This window comes from Lineus longissimus, chromosome 3, assembly GCF_910592395.1.
Source record: "Lineus longissimus chromosome 3, tnLinLong1.2, whole genome shotgun sequence".
Lineage (NCBI taxonomy): Eukaryota > Metazoa > Nemertea > Pilidiophora > Heteronemertea > Lineidae > Lineus > Lineus longissimus.
The window spans coordinates 22,037,660-22,064,423 of record NC_088310.1 but is presented as its reverse complement, the minus strand read 5'-3'; the positions used below and the strand labels follow the sequence as shown (position 1 = coordinate 22,064,423).

Here is a 26,764-nt window from a genome sequence, read left to right as displayed (position 1 = left end):
ACTTGCTTTATCATTTTAGGTCAATGTGTACCACGTTTAGGGGCCTTAAGCGCAAACTACAGGTTGAAATACTTAAACAAGATGGAATAAAATCCAATCTTTGTAACCGATCGGACTAGCGAGTAGTTTGTGTGACTGCAACACCAAAGGATGTGGACATCTTATTGTTTACTTCTGACGGCGACTAGTTCCTGGTTTCCTGACTCGTCCCGGATAGGTCACGTGATGTCGCGGACTTAATGCTGTCCTCAGGTGACTGTTTGTCAACTTGAATGATTATCATAACCAAAAACCGTTTAATAATATTTTTGTTGTATGCAATGTCCAAGATATGATGATAATAGGGAATATTACGCAACAGATTGTACAAGCAAGTACCTCTTCGTCTCGCTTGTGTGGGTGGTCCTCAGAGTTTCTCCCCATGTCTTTCCCTCAGGAGTGAAGTATTTCGTAGCTACAACTGGGGCCGTGCAACTGTATCTCTATTCGAATGCGTACTGTCAGACAGAGAAACGTTAGTAGTCCCGAGTATATCTGGCAAAATCAAAATACTAAAGAATCACTACATGTATGTAGTGCTTATTTGGATGCTTTCATGATGTAGAATTACTGATCTACTGTACCCAACCTATTTTGTAGCAGTCATACGACATACGTCCGTTCATGATATACCACTTTTTCAACATCGCAAGTCTCTGTTTGGTTGGTCGTTACTGGGTAATTCCACATGCTGAACCATCGAGCTAGCAAAAGCAGTAGGTATATCACAGGTATACATGTACAGATGTTTGATAATAATTTGACATTTTGATGAAACGTACTTTTTTCAGCTCTCAAATTCTGATAATGTTATGTTATGTTAGATAAACTAACCAGGTATATTCCATCACTTCTCATACCTTATGAATCATCTAAAGCTGAAAATTACTGAGCTCAACCAAGATGGTAAAGCGTACATTCTTGAAAATTTTGAAATGTGTTTTATAAATGAACATCATCCAGATACAGTAACGCACAATCAATGCAATTGACAAGCCGGAAAAATATTCGTGGTACAATGCGATTTTCGTTATTAAGGAGTGATCAAATCGCGCCGAAATAACGATACTACATAATAGCTTTTCTCAATGGAAATTCGATATCCATGATATCAACGATAAATAAGTTGATCTTTTATTTATTTTTGATAATATGATACAAAATTCAACGAATAAAAGTATACCTTGTAAAACCGATACCCACTGACTTTGCAAGCTTGATGGCAATATACCCGGTTGCAAAATGCATCAAGGGTGTAAACCACTGAAATCTATAGAAAGAACATGACTCTTTCAGAGTAATCGTTCTCATTTCCATCCAGTGCAGGTTCCAATCAATTCAAGATTAACATCCATTCGGTCTTCTTAAAAGTCATGTTGGTGACCAATTTCAAGGGTATAACACGTCATGATGCATTTTGAGTTTTCTAACATAAAACGAAAAACACAAATAATTTCTTCTTTATTTATCTTTTCCTTATGTATATTACCATCAAATAACAGTATACCTGCAATATTCTCTACGAAACGAAGTGAAAACCAATGGAAAGGCCCACGAACCAATGTCAGGAAAGCGACTAACGTTTGCTCAGCTTCTTGATGCAGACGGCGCCAACCCTTTTGAAGCCTGACGGACATTTCTTAACGCATGCACCGGCCGTGTGCTGGTAACCCTTTGGACATTTCATTGCTGGAAGGAAAATGTGTTGGAATCTTAAAAAAAGGGATTATGAAACCGTTTTATTGAAACTGAAAATGCTTCGTCTCGAATTGACCCGACAGCGATTAGAGTGCTTCATCTCGAAATGACCTGACAGCATTACTGTATTGGAAATCCATCATCTTATTGAATGAGGTATGTGAACCCATGTTGTTTTGACGAAGATGTTCCATAACGACCCAATTTGCATGAATATAAACGATTGGAACTGTCGACTTAAAAGTCGAGAGATATAGGAACGTGAAGCAATGTGCGCTTACGATTCGGTTTGTAGACACACGCCGCGCCTGAAGCAGTTGCTCCTTTCGGACACTTGTTGCCTGGATGGATGAAAAATATATTTACCATGCTAAATATCAAAATTTATACAAATACATTCTTCTTTAAATACGTGTTTATGGTACATGCAATAAGTAATCTGGAGCCCTGTCACGTCAGGTGCATTGGAGATTCATCCAATATCATACCATAATTCAACGCTGGGTAATACTCAACAAAGATTACATAATTGTTGGTTGCACTGTTTCATCTTAAAAGGGAATCCTGAATGGCCATAAAAAGCATTCCGGCTCAATCTGTTTTCAGAAGTTACACTCACCTAAAGACTTTTTGAGGGCCACGCACCCCTTTCCCTTGATGAGACGGAACTTAGCTGGACATTTTTGAACACATGACTTTCCTTTAGCTTGAAAGCCGCGGGGACACGTTCTGCCTTTGCTGATTATGATACATGATTTGCCAAGCTTCTTGGACCCAGCTGGACAACCTGCAATGAGAGGCTAGTGTTAGGATGTATTGCCTTTTCCTTTTGTCATAAGTGGTAGGCTACGCTTTTATAACTTGATTGATTTGGCCCGACTAATCACTAGATCGCCACCCCTGGAAATCACGTGTGGGTCGGGGCGCACGAAGTAAATGAGAAGGATATCAGTTATAGGCATCAAAAGCACGTCGCTATCTACGTTACTTACTAATCTTCTTTTAGGCAAACAGAATGATATCAGAATGATGAATGATATCAACGTACCGCCTTTTCCTCCTTTCACCCCTTTTTTACTTATCGACATCGGTATAACGCGGGCTAGTAGGGCGCCACCTGCTAGAATACAAGTTGATGACGTCCCCTTGCGCTTATAGCCCTTAGGACATTTCTTCCGACAGATTGCGCCTACTTTCTCAAAATTAGGTGGACACTTGAGACCTGAAGAGAAAGTAGCATACGTACTTAATAGTATACGACACGTCGTACCCGTTCGCCATCAGACAAAATAGGTAACTAACCAGAAACTTGATCCATAGCAACATGTACATTTATGGGTCGTCATAAGATTTGTCTGTCTTCATATGAAAGAGTATTACATTACGATTTTCTCAGAGTAGGAGTGAACTCAGTGTATTATTGATATACTAATCAAGGATGAAGTTATTTTATTCGGATGAACCTGGAGCTTGTATTAACCAGTGCACTTACATGGCTTCAGCACGCATCTGTTACCAACCCGTTTTGCTCCCTTTGGACACACAAGTTCTGAAAGATATAGACAGCAATTCTTAAAGTAATACCTCAGAACTTATAGATCTCGCCAATATCTCATAATCTTGAATGCCAGTTCATCCTGCGATGACCATTGGCTTGAAAACAACTATGTGTAAGATCCTCGTAGCATTCTTCCCAACTTAACATGCTTAATGGAATATTGTGTCGAGTGCGACATCTTTATGCGCAGTGAAGATGTCCTCACAAGTTTATGACCTGCTAAACGTGTTGTAACGTTAAAAGGTAACCATTTTACAAGTGTTCAAAATTCATGCATTTCATTGCTGGAAAATAACATAACGTCACGCAGTTTCGAAAAAATGATTCGCCGTCAGTGTCACTCCTCTCTTAACTATATTAAAGGATGCCGGGATAAGTTTATAGACACGTATCATTCAAAAAAACATTTCCTCTGATATGCGGACTGCTGGCAGTCATGCCAACTCATAACCTGATAGTACTCAGGAAGTTAGTACTTACTCATGAAGCACACATTGCCTAACTTTGTGAAATTTGGTGGACATTTCACGATACATTTGGGATTTGGAATTGGAGGTTTAGATGGAGAAGGCTTGTCACAGGAGCTTGCTACAACAGAAAGAGAAACATGATAGCTATGTTTAGGCAAGTGTAAATGAGCTATTTATGCCCCACATTCGTAAAATGATTATTGTAAAATCATTCGGAATAACATAAATACAACAGCTGACATAACGCTGAGAAAGGGAAAAAATAAAAATGCACGAAGTGCATTTAAGCCAACATCTTTTCCAATCCTGCCTGTCAATTGTTGGCTTTTGCACAGGAATGAGTGAAATGAAAGAACCAAAAACAAGCTCCGCACGGTATGGGTCTTCAAACGTAGCCGCCGAAAATCAATAATGTTGTTACTTACGAATCTTCAGGATGACGCATGATGTTCCAACCTTCATCGACTTCTTTGGACATTTCTCTGAGTAAAAAGTTTGGTGAATTAGCCAGCTGCATGTAGTAAGATATAAGTAAAAATGCTTTTTTACAAATCATTTTTGGCCGCTGGCCTTTTGTTACGGCGAGTGACGATGCCACATGACAAATTAAACTCATTACGCAAGGGATAATGACACATGATTTTCATTTCGAAGTGTTCAAGACTTCCAATATTTTTGTTCAATTTCACTGATTTCGTGCAGATGGATGAAAATTGCTACTTCTAGAATAACATCGAAGGTCTTTAACCATAGCTATTTGGCTATACAATGGCAACATTGACAATCAGGAACAGTGATATGATGGAGATCATGGTAATTGTTAAAAAGCTCACCTTCAAGTCCAACAACCTTCAAGCATATCTTCCCCCTTTTACTGAAACCACTAGGGCACTTGAGGATACACTTTGGCGGTGAGGTGTTCACAGGTGGTTGTTTAGTTGGGTTTATACACTTTTGAGCTGGATGATAATAAGTGAGAAATATAACAACTACTTTTGTGTTTAATTCGGTGTAATTGCTGGGACTTTTTATAAAGTGGATGATAATAGCTAGGGAGCAAAACGGTTGGCGATGGCTTTGCTTAGTAAGCTCAGCTACTAAGACAAGTGTCCATCGTCATTAACGGCTTCTCTATCTATACCTCGTAAAGTCTAAGTTCAAGTGAGGCCTAAACGAAATGACTACCAGGATAGCAAAATCATCCTTATTATATTTACTTACGTGGTTTGTGCAACACACATTCTTTGCCTTTCCTTATGGTACCCTTTGGACAGCCAACTGCATCAGAAATGACACTTTATAAGTTAACAAATGGTTAAGAGCAAAAAGTCATGATTAAAATATGAAAATAGTGCTCTCAGTTTATAGGGCATCATAATGGTATTATGATTCTGCAGCATGATTTTTGTTAGCACTGCACATTCGCAAGTATTTTACCTGCGAAGCGACTTTATAGGGTGAAAATTTTCAGAGCATAGTTTGAATAACGGATCTCGATACACATCGTCTTCAAGAACTGGGGTATGGTGCATCCGAAAACGAGCGAACCCCTTGAACTACATGTGGTCCCTTGCCTAGTGACATTTGCCCTCAATCATCAAACATACCTTTCAGGCACCTCTTTCCAATTCTCTTAAAACCCTTCGGACAAATCATGACACACTTGCCACCCACTCGTTTATAGAATTTGCCAGGACATTCACCCGCTGTAACGAATATTGTCAGGTATTTTAAAATGCGATTCGAACACGATGTCCATAATCCTATACATTCCGTTGTTTATAAGCCTATAATACAAAATGTACTTCAAAGTAGGGGACTGGACGCCGCGTTGCTTTCCTTGCAGTGTCATTTGACTTATCACATATGGCACAACCATGAGGACACCAATCTGTGCTTGAAGGCATGCCATTGCCAAGAAGGCAATCACAAGGTGTTTCAAGTGTCACTTCCACCTCACCACTGCACTCTGTAGTTCTTCTACTTGAGGATGATACATGATGGTAGAATTACACCGTATCACATAGATCTCCCCTCTTACTAATCTACGTACGTGTATGGACTTCTGGTGGTGGTTTTCTGGTGCTCTTTTTTGGTTTAGAAGTGGTAATAGATGGAGGTTCTCTTTTTGGAATTTCCGTGGTTGTCTTAACCTCGTTTGGCTTTCCTGGAACTGGTTCAGGACCAAGCGAAACAAAAGAGTACATTACACATATTTACCAACATAGTGCCCAAAAGAGACACATGCTTACGGTATTATGTGATGAATGCGCCATGGCCATATTATTTCTCATTCCAAGTGGGACACGTCTACACAATAATATACACAAACGAACTACACCTTTGATTGTTCATTATCTTAGCTACATGTAATCAGAGGTGATGGGTGGGCCCCTGTTTGTTCCTACGAGCCCTAGCGCATCAAATATGAGCACTGAACCTGCCACGCTGAGAACGATCTATTTACTCGCATTTGCATTTTTTGCTAGTATCTTTGCTTCACGCTTTAAAGAATGCACCCTGCTTACCACATTTGCCTCCCTGCAGTTTTAGAGGTGCTGGGCAAATCACTGAAAAATATATTGCAAACGTTGGATACCTTGCTTGATGCTAGACAGTTTACGAGTTTACTTCGGTTGATAGACGTCCGTTTAAAGAAATCACACAAAGTGTTCTAAAATCGAGTGTTATGAAGCAAAAAATCTCTGATGTCTCTAAAGCGATAATTTATAAGCTATGCATAATTTCCTTATTTAGGCATGCTGCTCCAACACATTAATGACGCATGCTGCACGCCGATTCACTATATTCTTTATTTCTGCTGAATCATAAATCTTCTACTTGCTAAGGAGACTTACAGACACACTTTCCACCCTTGTAAACCTTTGGCTTTTTGCATTCTGGAATGTGAATGTTGTGTTTAATACATAACAACGGTACATGTATTTCACGTTATAAAGCTGCCATTTAGAAAAAAAATCTATTCTCAACATTTTAGGCTTTTTCCCTGAATCGGGATGTTTGTTTTGAGTTTTTAACGGATCTTTCACATAAACTTTTATTTCTAAAGATAAAAAGAAAATATAGGGCTTCTTTAGGTTACTCCGATAGCGGACCTTTATACGGTTAATCTTGATTTGTATGAGAAAATGGGCCTATAGACAATTTTACAATAAATACATTCGACATGGATAGAACAAAGATAGGATACGTCGAGTATGACCCAGAGTATGGAAACAGGAGACAAATATAACATCTACGACAGTAGTGCGTTCACTTTTTGTGGCAAAAATATCATTTGCTCATGATGAAATGATAAAAAGAAAATTAAAAGAAACATTGCATAAATTATGTTTTTACTGATAATACTAGGCAATGTTGATATACACCATTGGTGTGTTTTTCCAGTCGTTATGGGAAAAACGAGGAATAACTAAAACAGACAACAATACACGGCCTGAAATGATTTTATTTGGAACACATTTACAATTACCGACAAATCATATACATGTAACTACTCAGTCATAATATAAGAGAAAGAGCTACAGCCAAATGTTGAGAAATGCAGGCCCTGTATGTTTGTTATCCCAGTGATATGACAAATATACACTGAACAGTCACACATGCAGGCGAACACTATGAATGCTGGTCGAGAACTGATTTCTTTGGTCCACAAGTCAGCCGTCAGATTACACTGTGCGTCCCTAAGCATAACACAACAAAGGGCTATTACATTGCTGACAATCAAACAAAGCATTTAGGCGAACACAATAGAAGCCAATTAATTGGAGCCATTTATTTGGTCCACCGGTCGGTCTAATATACGCACGGATTACACGCCATAGGCCATGTGTCGTGTTATGCTTTGGGGCATGCAGTGTAATCTGACCGCTGATTGTGGACCAAATAAATCACTTCTCGACTGACATTCATGGTGTTCGCCTGCGTGTGTGACTGTCCAGTGTATATACCATTCATTGCGACAGGAACATACATTTATTGGGCCTGCACTCTCGTGATTTGGCTGTAGCTCCTGCTATTATTACATGTACATGTATTGAAAAATGTGTTCCAAATAAAATCATTTCAGGTTGAAAAATGTGTCTGTTTCAGTTATTCTTCACTTTTCCCAATTTTATTACATTAACATTGCCTGGTGAGTATTTGAAATATGATTTACGTACGACATATTCCTTTGATAACCGTTCTCGGTGGCTTACAGACTGAGACAGAAACACACTTTCCTTTCTTGAAGATCGTAGGCGGTGGACAACCTGGAATATCCAGGTTTTAAATGATCAGGTCACATTTAACCCATAGATGGATGACACGTCAAAGAGAAACGTGTTAATAATTTTAGCAATTAGAACTAGTTCCCTCTGATTTAAGCGAATTTTACTTTAATCGTTAAACGTCATTGTGACTCGAAAATCAAACAAACACACGCACACATACGCGTAGGAGTATGATATTATGCAAATTAAGCGGGCACATAAATGACACGCTGAGGAGTTCTATTTAAAATACCAGTCCGATCAAAAATGACAATGATACTTACGGCATTTCTTGCCAACCATCTTAAGAGGTTTCGGGCAAACTGAAAATTGCAATGTAGTACGTATATACAGCCTTGCGACAGTATGTCTAATGTCTTGATGAGTACAGTTTTTTTTCTTTGACAAGGGCCTGAATTGTTTCACATTGCAACTCGACAAACAACAGACAATACATGTATATTGAACAGTTATTCTTCATATAATGAACCCACTAGAAATTCATCTTTTTAGAACCCCGAGCATTTAATGGGATTTGAGCAGCTGCTGATCTTACTTAGGTGATACGTACCACATTGTCCACTCATGAATGCCAAAGGTGCAGAACATTCTGTAAAAAAAATGAGGCTCATGTTATGACGGCTTAGATTTTTCTAAATTTTTCTAATACAGCAAACCGACATCGTCATGAGAGCAATTGTCAGGCACTGGCAGTAATCAGAAAATCACTTCCAGGCCGAACATTTCATTTTTACAACTTGATTGAATGATTATGGTGATCAGTAATGACAACAAGAGCACATATACTTTCAACGTCCAAAATTTGGGGCGAAAATTACGACTTCAACATTTAAAATCTATTGCATTATCATGCAAGTAAAAAGCCGGGAAAAAGTTCTTACTGCATTTTCCTCCAATCAGCTTCCTTGGTGCTTTACAGGCTGAAAGAACACAAATCTGTTGCGATTACATCAGTGAATTGTGAGAGTGGAGTGTTAATGGGCCAGTGAGGAGGATTATTGCCCATCGTTTCGTGCGTTAGTATCAGTCATAGAATGCCATGTTTAAAGCATGTTCACGCTCAGGTTTGGACTCCACTACGTCGACCCGCAACTTCGTGACACCATGGAAGGCTGTGTAAGGAGTACCTCTAGTCGTTCAGATTGTGGTAAGATAGACATAGAACAAAGCTTGTGAGAAAACGTAGTCCAGTATCCGGGATGACATGTTAGTGGATTGTCCTTTACTGGCTCCAAAGTAAGTGCGGTTTATGAAATACAGAAAAAATACCTTACTTACCCTGTGCCACACACTTTCCGCCTTTAAACTTCGTTGGTGGTTGGCATTCTGAAAATAAATGCTTTGGAATAGTTTAATCAGTCAGATTGAAATGATAATAAGTAAGCACCGCATCGCGAAATGTAGCACACAAGTAAAATAACACATATGAGAATAATATAAAAATATATCATTGATGTTGAACTCCTTCGTAGAGCTTACAAATGTTGATAATGTCGATAATGTCAAACGCTTCATATTGCACAATTTTTTTAGACCATCTAAAAACATCCAAAAACTTCTTTCCTACTTGGCTTATTTTTGTAATTTCTTTCTTCTAGAAGAAGCAGTTACATGTTAATGGAGATTCTAGCTACTTTAGTTTAAATGTAAATATTGGTGTGTCCTTACTGCACATTCCACCAATAATCTTTCTTGGGGGTCGACAGACGGAGGTGCATTTTCCATCTTTATACACGGTTGGCGGTTTGCATCCTGGAAGAATGTTAAAAAATAAACATGCCACACCTGTATTATAAAACGAAGACACAGCGAATTCCAATGTTTAACACCTTTGGCAACAAATGGATTCTGATATCCACCATCAAGCTACACGTATCATACACATCAAATTTCACAGAGTCGTATTCGTACAATGTAGCTACATTTTACATGCATGTAGTACGGCACTAGAAGTACGATTCAAATTAGCTAAACTAAAGTACACACGAAAGTATATGACGGAAATATTCGTAAACTTACGGCATTTCCCCTTGATCATAATCAATGGTTTTGAACAAACTGAAAGATAGGCGATGTCAAAGTATTGATGAGAAGTCTTTGGTGGATATTTTTTAAGTATACGTGATGAGTAAACATTCGCTCCCAGCATTTGGCTTACTCTTGCAAACACACCGCCAGTATATACACATATGTAATTTTTATTAGGCAAAGTTGTAAACAGCATGTAAGTTTCGACTGAGATGACTAAGTCTTCCCTAGAAATGCTACTCACTGCATTTTCCATTGACGAATACTAGCGGCTTCTTGCATGCTGGAAGAAGAAGCATTATATGTTACTACGAAGTGACGTACATGATAATACATCTGGACGATTTATTTGACGTGTCGTTTCATTTATTGATGTAAATGTATAACAACGATCATGTCATCATGATGTTATGAGCTAACATGCTAAAACCGGGCCAAGGTTTCCAAGAAGTTATAACTGATAGTCTTGGTCAAATGCGTGGATGAACCTTAATGGCTCATATCAGCGTTGTCCCTACTGTCAGCATCACATGCCATCCGATTTTCGTCAAATCATAGTTATGACTTGTTACCAAAAGGGATCAACGCTATTAATCAAAGATAGCCTTACAGCATTTGCCCTTTATCCAACTTCTTGGTGGTACACATTCTAAAATGGAAAAAAGTCTTGATTACATTATGGACACTGTATGTGTCTCTCGTCGTGCTGCCAACAACCGCAAAGGAGGTTGAGGACAGTTAAATATATTTTCACTGGGCGTGTTTGTGACTTACCATGAAGCAACAGTATCTCCTTCACGCATCTGCGTTATTTCATACACAATCTCTTGAAGGCCATGACATCGCCACTCGTTTAAAAATTGAAATCAAATATTGCGATTTTTCAAAACAGTAAATACACGCTTGCTTCTGTGTGAACCAATATCAGATTAAACTATAGGAAAGTCCATTTCTTTAGTTAATGCACAGCAACATGTTCTATTTATGTGCAGAGAAAAACAATTTACAAAAAAGCGTAGGCCTTGATTCAATGTGTGCATTTTCTCTTCCTTACTTGGTGCAGTAAGGCACTTCCCGTTGATCTTCGTCATACCACCTGGGCAAACTGGAAATACAAAAAACAAAAAGCAACAACATCAATTCATGTAAAGCAAATTGTCGTCATATAAATTGCTATATTCTCTTTTATGGTACAGAGTTCAAATAGGCATCAACACCCCACAAATATTTATTGCTTTTGCCACAACCTCTTGAACCTCCTGACGTCATCAGACATGGTCTTTTTTGATTGCATTGAGAACAATCTCAATCATGAGTTGCAGGATTTAGCATTCTTAGGAGATGAGTTACTTCCACTTACCGCAGTTGCCACCCTTCCATATCATCGGCTTAGCGCATTCTGTGAAAATAGAATCAGTTCAGTATATAAAATACTGTAGCCACAATTGACAGTCATACATTCGCTACCAAAGTTATTTTTTAAAGCATTTTTTTCTCAGCAAAATGTGGTATGATTTGTGGTCCTGCCATCTACATACAAAGGATCCGCAAGCCATAATGGATCATGTTGATTGGCTGGCGAGTGGTTTACGATACTGTAATAGCATAGTTGCCAGTGAGTGGGAATGATAATGAATAATATTAAGTAAAATAAACAATGATACATACTAGGCACACATTTCCCTCCCTGTCGCACTAATGGAGGCTGACAACCTGAAAATTTTAATATATACAACATTATTTAGTCGATGATTTAAATAACGTACAAGATTCTTTTTCTTAAAAAATTTATGCTTACCCAACGCACTCGCGTATGTTAGCCTGGTCCTGTCAATGATTCCCTGTCAATGACTCAATGACTGGCATGAATTGGGGATGATTCAAAACGTTACAAAAACGCAAATTTTTATTTGAATATATGAAACATTTGTGATCAGTTAGAAGGGGAGCATGATGCTGTCCGGTATTTTAGTATGAAGAAACTTTTTTACACTTAGTACATGTAATCACACAAACGCATATTGGAGGAGCAATTTTACTTTTACAATTTGACTACCTTACCACATTTCTTGTTAATCCAAACTAGTCCGGCTGGACAATCTGTTCAAAGAAATCAGTTATCAGCAGTATTATGATTAGTATGACTTAACACCGGACTCGTGGGTCCCTGTACTAAATCAAGACCGGAAAGGAGGAGGTTCTTATATACAGGTTATATATCAGGTTCTCTCCATATACAGGTTATATATCAGGTTCTCTCCGTATTTCGCTTGACATCTGGCTCATTGTTAGAAAGTGCTGTTGTTGTTGATGTTGGTTTTATATCACAGTTGCTATTTACCATAAGAAATGGCTTACAGATAGTGAAGCGTTTCCCATCTAAGCTAGAAGTAATATTTGATGTACGTGATATACGTAATTTATCTTTGAGTTGCTTAAATTACTTACGCGGACATTTTTTGGAAGGTGGGCATTTAGATGGTGTGACCGCTTGAAAGGAAACAATGAATCATGTTTCAGCAAAGGCATTTACTTAGCAGTATTTCAGGACTCAAAGTTACTGACTAGTTCAGTTGCCAATTCAAGCAGCATTGTCGTCAATGTTGGCTCTATTTTTTGATGCCCCTGGATTATTTCAAAGAGGAGTCAATACACTTCAGGTGAAGCTGAATACATAACAGATGTTGCTGCCAACTAGAGAGTTGCTAACCCGGCCCTAGTTGATAAATTAGTAGGCGTACAGGGCATGGTGTGTACAACTCAGCGTTGTCTTACCAATATATGTATAGGAAGGTGGAAGATTGATCGGACATGAACCAAAACTGACAGAGAACGGTGTACTCACGTTTTGGTGTACCAGGCTTCACCGTAGGTCCTGGTGTTGGAGCGTTCATGCACTTTCCTCCAACTAGAGATTTTATATGCGGCGGACAGCACTTCCCTTTGAGAACTTTGTAACCCTTTAGGCAACATTTTCCACCTCCTACATGTATCAGGCCAATCTTACAGCATCGTTTATTTGTAAAGTGGTGACCCTTCGGACAGCACTCGTTGTGACTCAGGATCATTCCTTTTGGACAACATTTTGGCTTTAGTGTTGTCAACCCTGGTCTCGTTGTTGTGGTCGTTGTCGTTTTCCCAGGTTTTACGGTTGTTGTTGTGGTGGTGGTGGTGGTGGTGGTGGTCGTTGTCGTTGATGTCGTTGTAATGATAGGCTTTACGGTTACAATCACAGAACCTTCTGGACATTTCACCGGAACTGTAATAATGCGGTGATTATTTCAATCGAAATGCAGCAACATTAACAAAATGCCACAGACTCAGCGATTCAACCATCCAAGTAACTTAAAAAAATGATCAAGATACGAAGATCATCGAAATGATAACCATCTGTTAATTTTCTTCTCTGTACACACTCTTAAAATAAAGTTTTTTTAGCTTTCAGAAATCCTTTTAGAGCTTTTTTAGCTAACAGAGATATGCACTCTGTTGAGGGGGATATTAAAAATTCAGGGATATTAAAAACAAGCTGAATTGTTTAACAAGCACAAACAAAACCATAGAGATTTTCCAGTTCTCTGAAAAAACAATTTTGTAGGTTGAAAAACCATAAAAGCTTTTTGAAAAGCACAAAACCTTTATTTCTAAGGGTGTTGGGTCTTAAAGTAAATAAATATTAACACTTTTTGTATTAGATACGAGTGAAATCTATTGACATGATTGAACTTTATCTAATACAAAAGATGCAAAGATTTTTATATTTCTTCAGTTACTTTGAAGACTGATTAGACCTACAGACATGACCATAAGCACGGTGACCAATCGATTGGCGTACTACGTACTGTGGGGAACTGAATTCCGGTAGCAACAGACACGCAATAATCTATTGTGGCTGGTTAAACTGAGAGGTGAAAGAAGTCCTTACAAATCACTAAAAATTCATTTAAACAATCGTTTCGCAGGTCTATTGAGCCCAGTAACCATATTCATTCGATTGACCTCCGTGATAAATAAGCTGTGGCATGAGCGCGCTTCTCAAGTCGAGTGAATTTTGCAACCCGGCTATTTGTATTCACGAGATTTAAAAAAGTGTTGAGATGTCAAACGCTATCGCCCTTAGGAAACGCGCAGGAACATGCTTTACTTATGGTCATGACTGTGGTACCTGGTTTTGGTTTGACTGTTGTCTTTGGAGGTGGTGGTCGCGAACACTGGCCTCCAGACGGGTTACTTCCAGGTGGACAACATTTGCCCTTGATAAGGACAGTGCCCTTTGGACAGCATTTGCCTCCCGACCAAACTGTACCAATCTTGCAACATTTTCTCATTGTGCCCGTTTTGAAGTAACCTTTAGGACACTTCGCTGGAATAATAGTTTGAAGTTAATACAACAGGACGTAAAACAATTGGGCACCAAAGCCAACCCAAAACGCATCGACCAATATTTTTTTCTTATTATTTTGAAAGTATACATGTATAAAAACTCAACCATACCAGTTTTTTTTTTGTTAAGGTAGTTACTGCCGTGCTGAAAGGTACTACCAATATACGCGTGTCATACAATGTATGTTTGCAGCTATAAACATAGTGGATGTATACTTTTGAAAATATCATTGAAAATATCCCTGAGTACAAATTTGTTGGTACCAGGACAACTACCTACGTTTTGTGGTTGTTGATTGTCCGGGCCGGGTGGTAGTAGTCGTAACCAGGATCGGTGGTTTGGATGGCGGCACAGTTGGCGGCGTGGTGCAAGATCCTTCCCTGATGACTTTGGTACCCGGTGGGCAGCACTGGCCTTGGAACAGTTTCGTTCCCTTAGGGCAGCATTTATTTGGACCGACTGGCTCCTGTCCCTTTGGACAGCAAATGCCTTTACCCTTGACGTTGACAAAGCCGAGAGGGCAACACTTTCCAAGCGAGAGCATGGAGCCTTTCGGACACCTCACTGGAATTAGTTAAGATAGGTGTTTATGCATTGCGTTGTTAGAAAGTAGGAAAAGCTAAACGAATCCACATACAATTACGTTCGCAGGATTTGGAAGCTATGCCGATGGATTCAACAGGCCCTTCGACCTTTATATATTGCAACATATGGCCATCTTAGATGTAGTTTCGAAGACTGACTTAATCCATTTCTTCCTTTTTCTAAGGACAAATGTGGTTCGACCCCCCTCCCCCGCCCCCAATAAAAACACAGAGACCCTCCGACGCTGTTGGTCTCCATCAATGTCAAAAGCGGCTTAAGACTTGTTGCACTGTGAATAAAAATAAAAATTTACTTACTATCTATTTTGATTCTAATTATCTTAATAGTAATGTGTTCACAGAATCCATCCGTTTTTAATTTGAATTTTTTTTCTTTACAATATGGTAGGCATTTTCCCTTTAGCTTCTTCAGTCCTTCGGCGCATATTTTTTCTAAAAGAAGATGTATTAAGTGTTTTTTTTCAACATAAACGCAATGTTCGAATCTGACATTGCCTGATAGCTTTGTAACTTGTCTGCGAGTAGATAGATGACAAACATCCATTCAGACTTAAGTCAGTTATTCAAATTCGGTCTGCTATCGCTGGTTCTATAAAGACGAGAATTGCATGATTGTATGGCATCTATGGTTCATTTCTTCGAGATTTTCGGCATGGCTTTATGTACATGTACATTGAATATAAAGCACAACTCCATTCACCATCAGTCTGCATGGCTTCATCGGACCGTTATAGCTTCATGCGCTGTTTTATCTATTGCTTATCATCCCCAAATTAAACTTACTGTGATTGGTTATCACCTTGATACACTTTTCGCCTTGTTGTTTGTACCCAGGTGGGCACTTAGATATGCAGATACCACCCTTTCTGACGAAGTCGGTGGGGCACTTGCCAACGCATTTATCACCTTTCTTGACCATATTCTTCGGGCAAAGAGTCACTGGAATTACAAAAATATGCTAGACTCAGTCTGTTTCTTTTTTTTTATAAATCAGATTCCCGAATAGAACGGTATTAATCGTTGTTGAATCTTGCTTTCGGTGGGTGTGAGAGATTGCCGATTACAAAGTACGGAGAAGGAATTTGTCCATTTTGTGACTGGCATTCAAGGAGATAACTAAAGGTAAGACGCAAAGCAAATTCAACAGATAACTGGCTAGTGCTCAAGTTAATGATTTTTGGCTAGTATTACCTTCATGCTATGGCACATTCAATCGTGACCGAACGCGGTTGGTTTTGGACCTCCTATGGGAATCCAATGATGTTCTGGTAATATTTCAGCCATGTTTTTGGTGAGGAATGTTGCCTGTATATAGGTTTTTGGTCCTAAACAAACCCCTTTTGCCACATTCATGCCAAATTTGCATGAAACACACATTTGATAGTGAGGCCTGTCTGGGGGCAGTACACCCCCACTATGGCCCCATCGATTACCTTTGGTAACAGTTGTTTTATGACATGTATCCTTTATTCGTTTGTACCCCGGAGGACAAACAAAGATGCACTCATTTCCCTTGTGCTTGGCTGCTGGACAACATTGATCTAAGCAAAACAAAGTACCGTAATTAATTGTAAGATACACAGATATAGAGAGTATGAAATAAAACAGTCAATACCGTTATTTAGTATATGGTTCAAAATTCAACAGCAAATACAAAAATACCTCCTTGTTTTTTTGGTAAAATAAAGCAGTTCAAAACAATACATAAAATGTATCCCCTCTATTCGCAACAGGCAGTTTTCAAATATGCGTTATGCACACATTCACGGGAACTTACTTTTCTTGACTACTTTCTTCACACATAGGAATCCTATTCGTTTCGATCCCTTTGGGCATTTAAATTGACACACCAGCTTTCCTCCTTTTTTAACCGGTTGCAACCCGGATGGACATGCCTTCCCTGAAAAGAATTTAAAAAGATGCAAATGATCGCATAGAGAAAGAACGCAATCGGAATGACAAAAAAGTGCGGGCTCGAAGAGGTAGAGACCCTATCAGTAAATGTGGTATCATTCAAACTCGTTTGATTGCTGAATCCTTTAATAAAGTTACCCAGTAAATCATTCAATCGTTGTTATCAGCATTATTAGCGAGAAAAAATGTCCAAGAAAAGAGTTATTTTGAAATTAAGTGCACCATTGTCTGAAGCAACGACCACACAAGAGATGACTTACTCAGTGTTTTAACCTCTTTCCTCACGGTCTTCTTGTGGCACCAGAACTTCTTGATTCGAGTCCATCCCTTAGGACATTTGTAGGTGCAGAATTTTCCAACCTTGGTGCCGCCTACGGGGCATTTAAGATCTGAAACGAAGTGGGATGACCTTATGTAAGACTCAGTCGCTGACAGAACTTCCGAATTGGCAACAACTCGCCGGTTTAATGACAACTGGCGCAAAAATTTGATCCCTGCCTGACTGGTTCCTCGGGTAATGCATATTGTAGAATTGTTTTAAGATGAAGTGATGTGATGTGATATGATACTAGATGTGACACCGTAAACCTACCAATGATTTTCTTCCTCTTCACACATTCCTTCCCTTCTTTCTTGTATGTCGGAGGACACTTGCCTGCAACTAGAAATTAGAGAAGATGGTAAGATTTATTTTTGGGAAGACTCAGGATCACTGCTAACGATAAATTCGGTACCGGTTGCTCACGTCGTACGTGCAACCAACCAAGCCATTGAAAATACATATACAACGTTCTGTGCCTCTCGCGCGGTGGAGGCATGTTCTGGCGCCAGCCGCTGAGTGCGAGAGTTTTTCTCTCAATTACTCACCTTTCGCAAAAACCTTGGAGGTTTTCCCGGCTGAAATAACAGATGAAAGAGTTTTTGAGCTTATACATTCAAGAACAATTGCTGATCGATGAAGAAGGGTTTGGTCTCTTTGCCAATGTTATAATAAAATGAGTATCTTCATGTTAGGTGCACCGCTATCAATATAGACATGTACATGTATAACAATTAATTAACTAGTCTAACGTTCCATTTGGCAAAAAATCACGACTAACTAAAATATTACGCACCCGATAATACTTTTCCAAAGCCTTTGCCTGCAAATTGAACGAACACAATTTCTATGATTGTCAATATTTTGACAAAAATATAGAAACAACGAAAGCTTGAATAATTAGACGTGTTTATTATCGAGAATAATTGATGATTATTATCAAGAATAACTGCCGCCAGCAGTGAGCTGTTTCTCAAGCTTTACCTGATACTGAGACCTTTTTCGTTCCCACTGCACCAGCCTTCACTTTGCTCTCTCCAGCCTTTATCACTACATCCTTCGCTGCGCCTTTTGGTGGTGTACCCTTCGCTGTGCCCATTGATGCCACTGTTTTTTTACCCCCTGCAGCTAATTTGCCAACTTTTATTTTCTTAGTCAGCTTGGCTGCTTTGCCTTTTTTAGAGACACCTGCCGACTTCGTCAAAAGAGTAGTTAACTTTTTTAGTTTTGGTCCTAAAATAAAATGGAAATGGCTGTTCGTTATGATTATCAAATAATGATAATTTACTAGGATCAAAGTGCTAAATTAATGTACATGCATTTCCCAAACAATGCATGTACATTAACAATGATGAAACATTTAGTACATACATATAAAACATATCAGTTATAATGACAATAGTAATGATAAAACAGGTCAAATGAATTAGTATTATCATTATTTTTTTAAACCTGCGACACTCCAGCATTCAGTTATAAAATGCAGAGATATATTTTTACTTTACCTTTTAAGGTTTTCTTTGCTATGTTCAACTCAGCAGCCAAAAGCGCCTTCTTATTCTTTACACCTGAAACTAAATTCGAATAAGCTATTGCAAACGGTACTCACTTAAAGGATTACAAGTAAAATGACCTATACATTCAAGTCCAATGGATAGTGAATAGGGCCTGTTGTTTTGCAATGCAGCCCTTTCGATAGCCCTATTCCATCGTTCATTAACTTTAAATGAGGTGTGGGACTTAGTCTAAAAAATGACGTATGCTTGATGTCGTACAACAGATACAGTAGGTCTTTGGTCCCTGTCACACCGGATTTGATGATTATTTGTGTCGGACAATAGAAAAGGTTTTCATATAGCCTAACATTAAAAACAGACACGTTCATTCGGTGATAGGTAATACGTACTTTTCACGCCTGCAGCCTTGGCGGGTTTCGCCACATCTGAAACGCAAAAATGCGTTGGTGTTACACAGGGAAAGCATAAGATTATTGTGTCTTTCAGACACACCGATCAAAACAGTGCAACTTTGATGGTGGCAAACCAGTTTTTAGTACTTCTTTGTATCAAATTACACATGCCTCTAAATGCATTTTTGAATAGATTTGGACAGTTTGCAAATTTATCATTCTGGATATCATAACATTACGATGTAATAAAATATCCAGAGTTATCAAGTAACAAGCTCAAATTATCATTCACCTGCTGGATAGATGAATCTACAGATAGTCTTAAAAAAGTGCTATTTAATCTCGTACCGACGCTCACGTACTATCGCATTTGCCTCTATCATTACGTTCAGACCGATGTTTAATTGAGATGCTACATTCGTAGCTGGGAGTATAACTACTCGACTTTGTTAAGATTATTGCCGCTTGTAAAAAAGACGATACACTTAAGACTAACAAAGAAGAAAGTCTCCTTAGAACATACAGTGTTGCGATCAAAAATTAAATGCTCACCATAACCAAGTTTGAAGAAAAATAAGCAGAATTCTGAGAAAGAAGTTGGGCCTGGCACATCTACATCGATACCTTTGGTTGGACTTACTCTTTCCATGCTTCGTGCTGTGTTTCCCGGGTTTCCGCCGATTGTAGCATCGATGCCCTTTGTAGCAGGACATCTCTGCAAATAGATAAAGATTCCTGATATTGTCGTTTTTGGTACGTCGTGAGGGAGCACTCTTGAAGCTTTTTTGCGTTTGAAATTTGTTTTGCCCAAAACAAAATTGAATATGCACCCCTCAAAGCTTTTTCAGCGAAATATAAAGGTTTAAAGCTCATTCTTCAAAAACTCAAAAACCTTGAATATGGTTATATCCCAATGATCCGGATTGGTGTCGTACTGCCACAACCTTAGGGTTGTTTGATCCAAGTGACACCTTAGCTGCTAGCTGCCGTACTTAATTGGTACGTCCTCAATGTAGTCCGTTTTGGAAGAACGATTGGTGCTAGAGAAACAAATCACCTGCGAACGAACTGCCACTGCACTGAACAGATCTATCAGTTAGCCAGTTTCGTTAGCCTGCCCTAATGAATGAAGTCTTGTTCTTTACAAAAAATCATAGTTGGTCTTCTTATGAAGCAGAGCTTGTGCAGAAGCTAGTGTAACTACTTGTATCAGATTATATATCTTGCAATTGAGCATAGTCGTGACCTCATCAACACTACATCTTACCTTCACATATTGCAACTTCTACTTCAATAGTGTCAGCCGACAAAGGCTTCTTTTTGGACGAACTGAAAACATGCGCCGAGAGTCGCTGGCTGGCTGCATCAACGAACTCCTCCGACATCTTCGGGTGTCCCACCCCTATTACAAAAATGATAACACCTGCTGCCTTCAAGACTTGGGCTTCCCTGTCGAACCGCTTCATATCATTGGCGATGCCATCAGTAAGAATGACGAGGATCTTTTTGGCATGCGGCCGGGCGTTGTTTGAAGAGAAAATCTTGGTCCGGGCGTACTTCAGCGCTTCACCCGTCCAGGAACCTCCTCCATCGTATGTCATGCTGTTAATACGCTCCATAAGGTCGTCCTGTCTGTTGAAAGAGCCAAGCTTGATATACGCTTTGATCCTGTCCTTGGATGAGTACCGGACGACGGCGACTTGGATGTACTTTTTTCCGATGAGGAAAGAACTTACGAGGGAGTGGAGAAAGAACTTTATCTGCTCGAAGGTTGACTGACCGATGGTTTTGGAGCTGTCCACCACGAATACCACGTCGGTTGGCTTACTGGTGAGGCAAACTTAGAAACAGCTGATTTAATATTTTGTGAAATAGAAAAACAAAATGTATGTATATTTAGTTATTCAGGAGGGAATTTGTACCACTTCGAAAGTGGACAGGAAGATTCCCCAAAGTTACTCACTGAGGTTAGCTGACTTCCAATGTCCAACTTGCGGCACCGAGTTTGGTGGGTGACCAGACACGATTGATACTTAATAGCCGCGTCAATGACCTATTTGCTATCCACATCAGTATATCTTTGTGGGCACACGTTTGAGCCAGCCGGGTTCGTCATTACGACAGAAAGGAACTCGGTCGGTCTCTGCATTACCCACAGTTTATATTCACTGGAGGTTCGAATCTCAAATGAGCGGTGGCGATGTCCACAAGAATTTGGTTGGTCATTCGATAACTTGACCTGAGGCAAGCAGAAGTTCGATTACATGCATTCACGTCGTATGCACATTATTTACCATTCCGCAAAAAAAGATAAAAAACGTGAAATATGGATGTAGATGTGTCGGTTGTAAAGATTCAATTTCCCAGCGCAAAGAATATGAGCGTAATCACTTCTAAATAATAATTTTATCTAGAAGATACTGCAAGAGCAGATACTAAGAAGGGGAACATTGAATTTGATAGATAAAGCAAATAGTCCATCACCAAACAAGAACCCTTGGACAGGTGTTTTCGGCTTCTTTTGACTTACTCTTGGACACGACTTCCCTGACAGCCACGGCCAGCAGAAGGACTAGGATGACCGTCTTCGGGGTCATAGCTTCTGCTCACGCAGCCTGCAAGAGATACGGACACTTGTGGCAGTTAAACGGTATCAATATCCAAAATGAGAAGGAAGCCTTTTACCATAAACCCAGAACCTTGATATTAAAAAATCATTGTCATTCGACCTGCTAGATATCCTGGTTGTAGAAAGTATTGTATAGATGATCCAGATGATTCCGTTTTGCCCTGGCCCTTTTTTCCCTTGCCTTAATTTTTCCATTTGTCGTACTGCTGGTTTGGTAGTCGGTAATTTTGCAATGAAGACCGTCTTTGCAATTGGATTAAATTTCAGGATATGTACATGCAGGACACAGTCAAATCATGTTGCTGGTATATTTTGATATTGCAAACGTTTGAAGTTGCTCAGAGTATAGGCGACATATCTCTTGCACTGCAGGACCCATCAGCATCGCCGAGCACGATCACGATCGCATGCAATTTTCACCAGTCAGATAGTTTCCAGTGACCTGCAGAATCGTCAACCTACCGTTTTGCCTCTTCTAACTGCCTTTTCCGTAATTATAATAAAGTATAAATCCAAAAACGGGTAGGCAGCATTTCTTAGGGCCGTGTTATAGATAACCGCTATGTTGCCCCGTAGCGACTACCCCGATGGTGAAAAACAGTTCCCTCCAATGCCTGATCGATACAAGCCCACCATCTGCCACGCCAGTCTCATTCAGCTGATGGTTTAAGGAGTAAAATAATTGGACATTTAAAGCGAGCACGTTTTAATGAATACTGGATGGGCAATTTATCGAAATTTTAACATATCGTGATTGATTTTCTAACGATTCTTTTCCAAACACCAGATCACTTTTCATGTTTTCTGTGCTTGAGGCATTGAACAGTACATGTTGTAAATCCCATACCATTGCCATTTCTACACGTTCATGCCACCCAGAAAACTTTTGTAGTGATTTTTTGGTGTTACAGATGATAAGATGCATACTCGTATCTGGGGACTTATTGGAAAAATCCTTTTGACAGCTGATTCAGGAGAAGTTGTAATCGCGGAAGGATGTCATCATGAAAAACGAAATAGCTCCCTTTAGCATGTCCCCGCGTACTTTTTAAAGACAGATTAAGTAGGTTGTCATCGTTTAAGACCTGGCAATAGAATCCTTTATTGCCCGCTGTAACATCCGTCAGTGTTTCCCCATTTACAGAATAATGCGCCACCGACCGCAACCCAACATCCAAGGAGGATACCGCGGTGACGTCACGGCTTTTCCAAGATGGCGCTGCATATTGTAAACAAACTCGATCCACGGCCAAGGGGAAAATCAAGTCATCAAAAAAGTTAGATTTTTCGCATCAAATCAGAGTTATTAGTACTTTTCTGCTATGAAATAAGTCTTCAGACAATAAGCTATCATTTGAATAATGAAAAGTGCTGTTTTGATGGGGAAAAATAGGGTTTTTTAAACTAAATAGCCGGGCACCGATCTTCCAAAATTAGCGATGGTTTCAAAACAGTCTCCCAGATATGGGGCAATCTCTTCATTATCATAATGGGATTTGGAGGCATGTTTACAGATTTTACAAGTTCGAGACCTGTAGGACCTAAAACTCGCATAGATCCTCATAGATCCCCTCTATTTGTCGAGTTAGCGCCCCTGTAAGATCATGCATTTTCGGACACTACAACGAAATCTTCCTGCGGATATCGCGGTTTCGGTGATGATTTAAGGAGAAATTGACTGTTCTTAGAGTTGTATGGGACAGAAATGAGTTCATACTTCATGAATACATGAATATATTATGATATGGGCGGGCTTCTAAGTCAAAACAATAACAAACTCAACTGCATCTCTACTGTATATTGCGTAGTGCATTGCCTAGTGTATTTCGTAGTGTATTTAAGCGGAGACATTATTTTCGCACTTTGGCCACGCCAAACGTCTTTTTTATTCGTGGAAGTTAATCTGCTCTGTAAATTTTATTTTACACAGGAAGAATCCATACTAGGTATTGCAATATTTCATGTCTATTGGTGTTTTTGTGTACAGGAGCGCACCAGACAGTGAGACGTGGAGATGTGTGCAGTGCTGGTGCTGTCAGTAGACTGAATCTGATTGGCCATAGCGATCAGTAATATGGGTCGGGATCACGTGATGTGACGTCACCGCGGTATCCTGCTTGCCCAACATCAGTCATTTGAGGCCTGATATATTGAAGGGAAACACAGTCTTTGTACACAGAATCCGATTGACAACGGTTGTGCTTTCAGGCTCCATGCATGATCTGTATCATAGGCACATGAAGATAAAAACTTTAGCCCAACTGATGACAACATACAAATCATTAAGTGATAATTCTATTATATTATGAGTGGTGTCAGTTGTACTACAGTTTTGATCATCATTTTACTCAGTTTTCGTATTAATCTATTTCTATATATAGACAGTTTGAATCAGATTTCTAATCATCTCTTTGAATGACGCTGCCACTTTTCTCCAAAAGCATCCAATGGCCACTAAATCGTCCATATATAAGACTTAGTCTGTTTGAATCTGGTTTCTCTTTATCTCTTAGACGGACGCTAAATCGTCCCTAGGATCTGTTGCTAACTCATGTGTATATCTCCCAAAGAGGCCTGATCAGCTAGCATTGGCTTTTTGTGTAAATCACTTTTCAACGAGGTCTGTCCAATGGACGCTAAATCGTCCGTACGACTGATTGAGAAATAAATCGTTTAGAAATAGGCCCCCTGCAGCGGCCGCCTCACCGGGGCCTAATCGTATTAGGCTATATGCACAGCTGTTCGATGGCGTGACTTGGCGTTGTGCCGGGCGTAGCATTGACGCCATTGTGCACTGGTCAACACCCGTACAGACGACTACATGTATATGTAATATAATCGAAGTATTGTATAAGCACGGCTCTAGCTGTATATATGCGTATGAACATGCATAGAAGCTTTCCTTTATATGAACCTATTAACCTACATGTGGTGCATATATAAGATATATAACGTGTCAACCAAAGCAAAGAGGTCATATACCGAGGAAGTCTACATATCGTTTTTGCCAGGCTTTCGATCGTCATCATCATGGTTGTTACAGTCGAAGTCATCTACTGGTAAGTAAAAATACTCCACAGTGACCGATTTGGCATTCACAACCTGTCATATTTGGTTCCTTTTTGCATAAAATGCTTCGGAGATAACTCTATATTGCGGTCAGGGCGTGGTCGGTCTAAATTGGCTGGCTGATGTAGCCACTTTTTTTCTCCTCGCTGAACTGCTGAAGAAAAATATACTGTAGATCAGAACATTTCGCGTGCGGGTTATTTTCGCAAATTTCGCGAGTAGGTTACGTTCGCGAAAATATTCTGCCCGGCGCGAAAATATATATCAATTATGCGGACATTATCTACTTCATCCGTAGCAAAAGGTAGAATTAGAAACAAAATGGCTGTAATGATGATTTGATTTCAAAACATTTGCTTGGTATTTTTCCATCCTCGGATATTTCAAACGTGTGTACACCTGTTTTGTTAAACACATCCTTTTAGGTCGTTCTTAATAAATATTTATCATTTCGTTCCTTTGAGGCATCCAGTGGAATGGCTCTGTTGTCCTCAGGATCAGACAAGAGGTCATTCCTGAAACCGATGAATCAAATTGGAGGAAAGACTGTTTTATTTCCCGTAGACAGCCTTCGTGACTCGAGATGATAACAAATGGGCCGAAATATCGACCGGTTTTATGTGAAGCCATAAACCAAAGGATGAATACGTTTTGTGATTAAACTCTTCAAAATACACGACTTGTATTAAGTTGATGATCTGTTAAGAGGCAGTTTTTATAAGAATCAGGTGGATTTCTATTAGAGGGTGATATATGATAATATAATTAATGAAGAAAGAAAATTAGTACTTCTGACGAAATAAAATTCTGAACTAAGATAATTCGATTTTTATTATTTCATTATGGGTTAAGAATTGTTTTCATTCAACTTTCAGCGGTGGATGAGGGTACGGGAGCCGGGTAAGTGAACAGTTCCAAAGAGTAAATACTGCAAAAATGAAAGTCTGGTAACTATACTACATGTCCGTCGCGCATGCAGTCACAACTGCCAAACGATGGAATGTGCCTGATGAAGTTACGTCTAAATAGCATGCTGTTTGAACGTCTGGATTCAGAACAACAGGCGTATTTGTATTCCTATAGATCCAGGTCAATTCTATTGGGTGATCCGGTCCATCAGACAATTCGGATCAGAGACAATTAGTAGAACTGCACCAGACCTAGTTCAACACAAAATCCACTTTACTCTGCATAACTTGGAAGTTATGAATACACAAATGCATGCAGCTCATTATTAGACACAGAAATTTAAAAAAAATTATGGTGGTGTAGTGACCCCTGTCTTGACGAACTTGCATAGCGGATGCCGGTCACTGTTGCAAGACGTGATGGACATCATTCCATTTAGCCATTGAACACGTTATTTACCTTTCAGTATCGGCGATTCCAATCTGAACTGGAGGAAGACTTCCGCTCCATTTCAGTAGTAAGCATAAGCACTTTGGCATACGGCTGGGAAAGTTACCTACGAATCCAGTCCTTTAGACTGGGCGAAATGTTTCTATGGTAGCGGCGAAAAAACAATTACATCTTTATGGGTTTTCTTGCAAGCAACCAGCATGATTAGAGCTATACTTCGGTGCTCATACCATGTAGTTTCAAGACGATGACATGACCTTTTCCAAACTACATGCAGCCCAGTGTGATCGATATGAATGATCCTGAAATGCATATAATAGATATAGATCATTCGCGTAGACTTGAGAATGCTACAATAGCTGCAAAAATACTACAGTGGTCTCGGAGTAACCGTCTGTCTCTTTCTTTTGCAGACTGGTTCCTCTACCCCGGGTATAACTGGGTATTTTGAGGTTATAGTCAATGGTGAAACCGTCCATTCAAAGAAG

General features: G+C 39.5%; 1 protein-coding gene and 1 long non-coding RNA gene across 3 annotated transcripts; one reads left to right on the top strand and one right to left on the bottom strand.

Annotated features, from left to right (window-relative positions):
* Positions 1–1,503: 1,503 nt before the first annotated feature.
* LOC135485093 (balbiani ring protein 3-like) lies at positions 1,504–22,403 on the bottom strand. Of its 2 annotated transcripts, XM_064766828.1 has the most exons (43): positions 22,311–22,403; positions 21,750–21,834; positions 19,217–19,252; positions 18,816–18,884; positions 18,295–18,543; positions 18,107–18,133; positions 17,859–17,888; positions 17,584–17,652; positions 17,252–17,380; positions 16,855–16,977; positions 16,511–16,618; positions 15,861–16,016; positions 15,375–15,509; positions 14,752–15,036; positions 14,254–14,451; positions 12,934–13,347; positions 12,537–12,578; positions 12,150–12,188; positions 11,757–11,801; positions 11,449–11,487; positions 11,143–11,193; positions 10,699–10,737; positions 10,333–10,371; positions 10,080–10,118; positions 9,729–9,812; positions 9,339–9,386; positions 8,942–8,980; positions 8,611–8,649; positions 8,324–8,362; positions 7,950–8,039; positions 6,624–6,665; positions 6,294–6,335; positions 5,819–5,938; positions 5,373–5,471; positions 4,987–5,043; positions 4,599–4,724; positions 4,191–4,247; positions 3,776–3,883; positions 3,230–3,286; positions 2,786–2,959; positions 2,357–2,524; positions 2,019–2,078; positions 1,504–1,728 (listed from the first exon to the last, which is right to left on the bottom strand). In XM_064766828.1, exons 2-43 carry the CDS (start codon positions 21,814–21,816, stop codon positions 1,616–1,618), a joined length of 3,990 nt encoding a protein of 1,329 aa, XP_064622898.1. In that variant the 5' UTR covers positions 21,817–21,834; positions 22,311–22,403; the 3' UTR covers positions 1,504–1,615. The 2 variants fall into 2 exon arrangements, with proteins under 2 accessions (XP_064622898.1, XP_064622899.1); XM_064766829.1 differs by lacking the exon at positions 14,254–14,451.
* Positions 22,404–24,677: 2,274 nt separating this feature from the next.
* LOC135485092 (uncharacterized) lies at positions 24,678–26,764 on the top strand. The gene is made up of 4 exons (XR_010446524.1): positions 24,678–24,907; positions 25,793–25,817; positions 26,293–26,343; positions 26,690–26,764. It is a non-coding gene; the product is annotated as an uncharacterized LOC135485092 (long non-coding RNA).

What these genes read in the sequence shown, in the direction of transcription:
- LOC135485093 (XM_064766828.1), bottom strand. Translation starts at nt 21,816, where the DNA reads ATGACCCCGAAGACGGTCATCCTAGTCCTTCTGCTGGCCGTGGCTGTC. An exon ending in CTCCAAGGTTTTTGCGAAAG is followed by an intron (nt 17,653 to 17,858) that starts GTGAGTAATTGA and finishes TCTAATTTCTAG; the next exon opens with TTGCAGGCAAGTGTCCTCCG. An exon ending in GGTGAAAGGAGGAAAAGGCG is followed by an intron (nt 2,525 to 2,785) that starts GTACGTTGATAT and finishes CTCTCATTGCAG; the next exon opens with GTTGTCCAGCTGGGTCCAAG.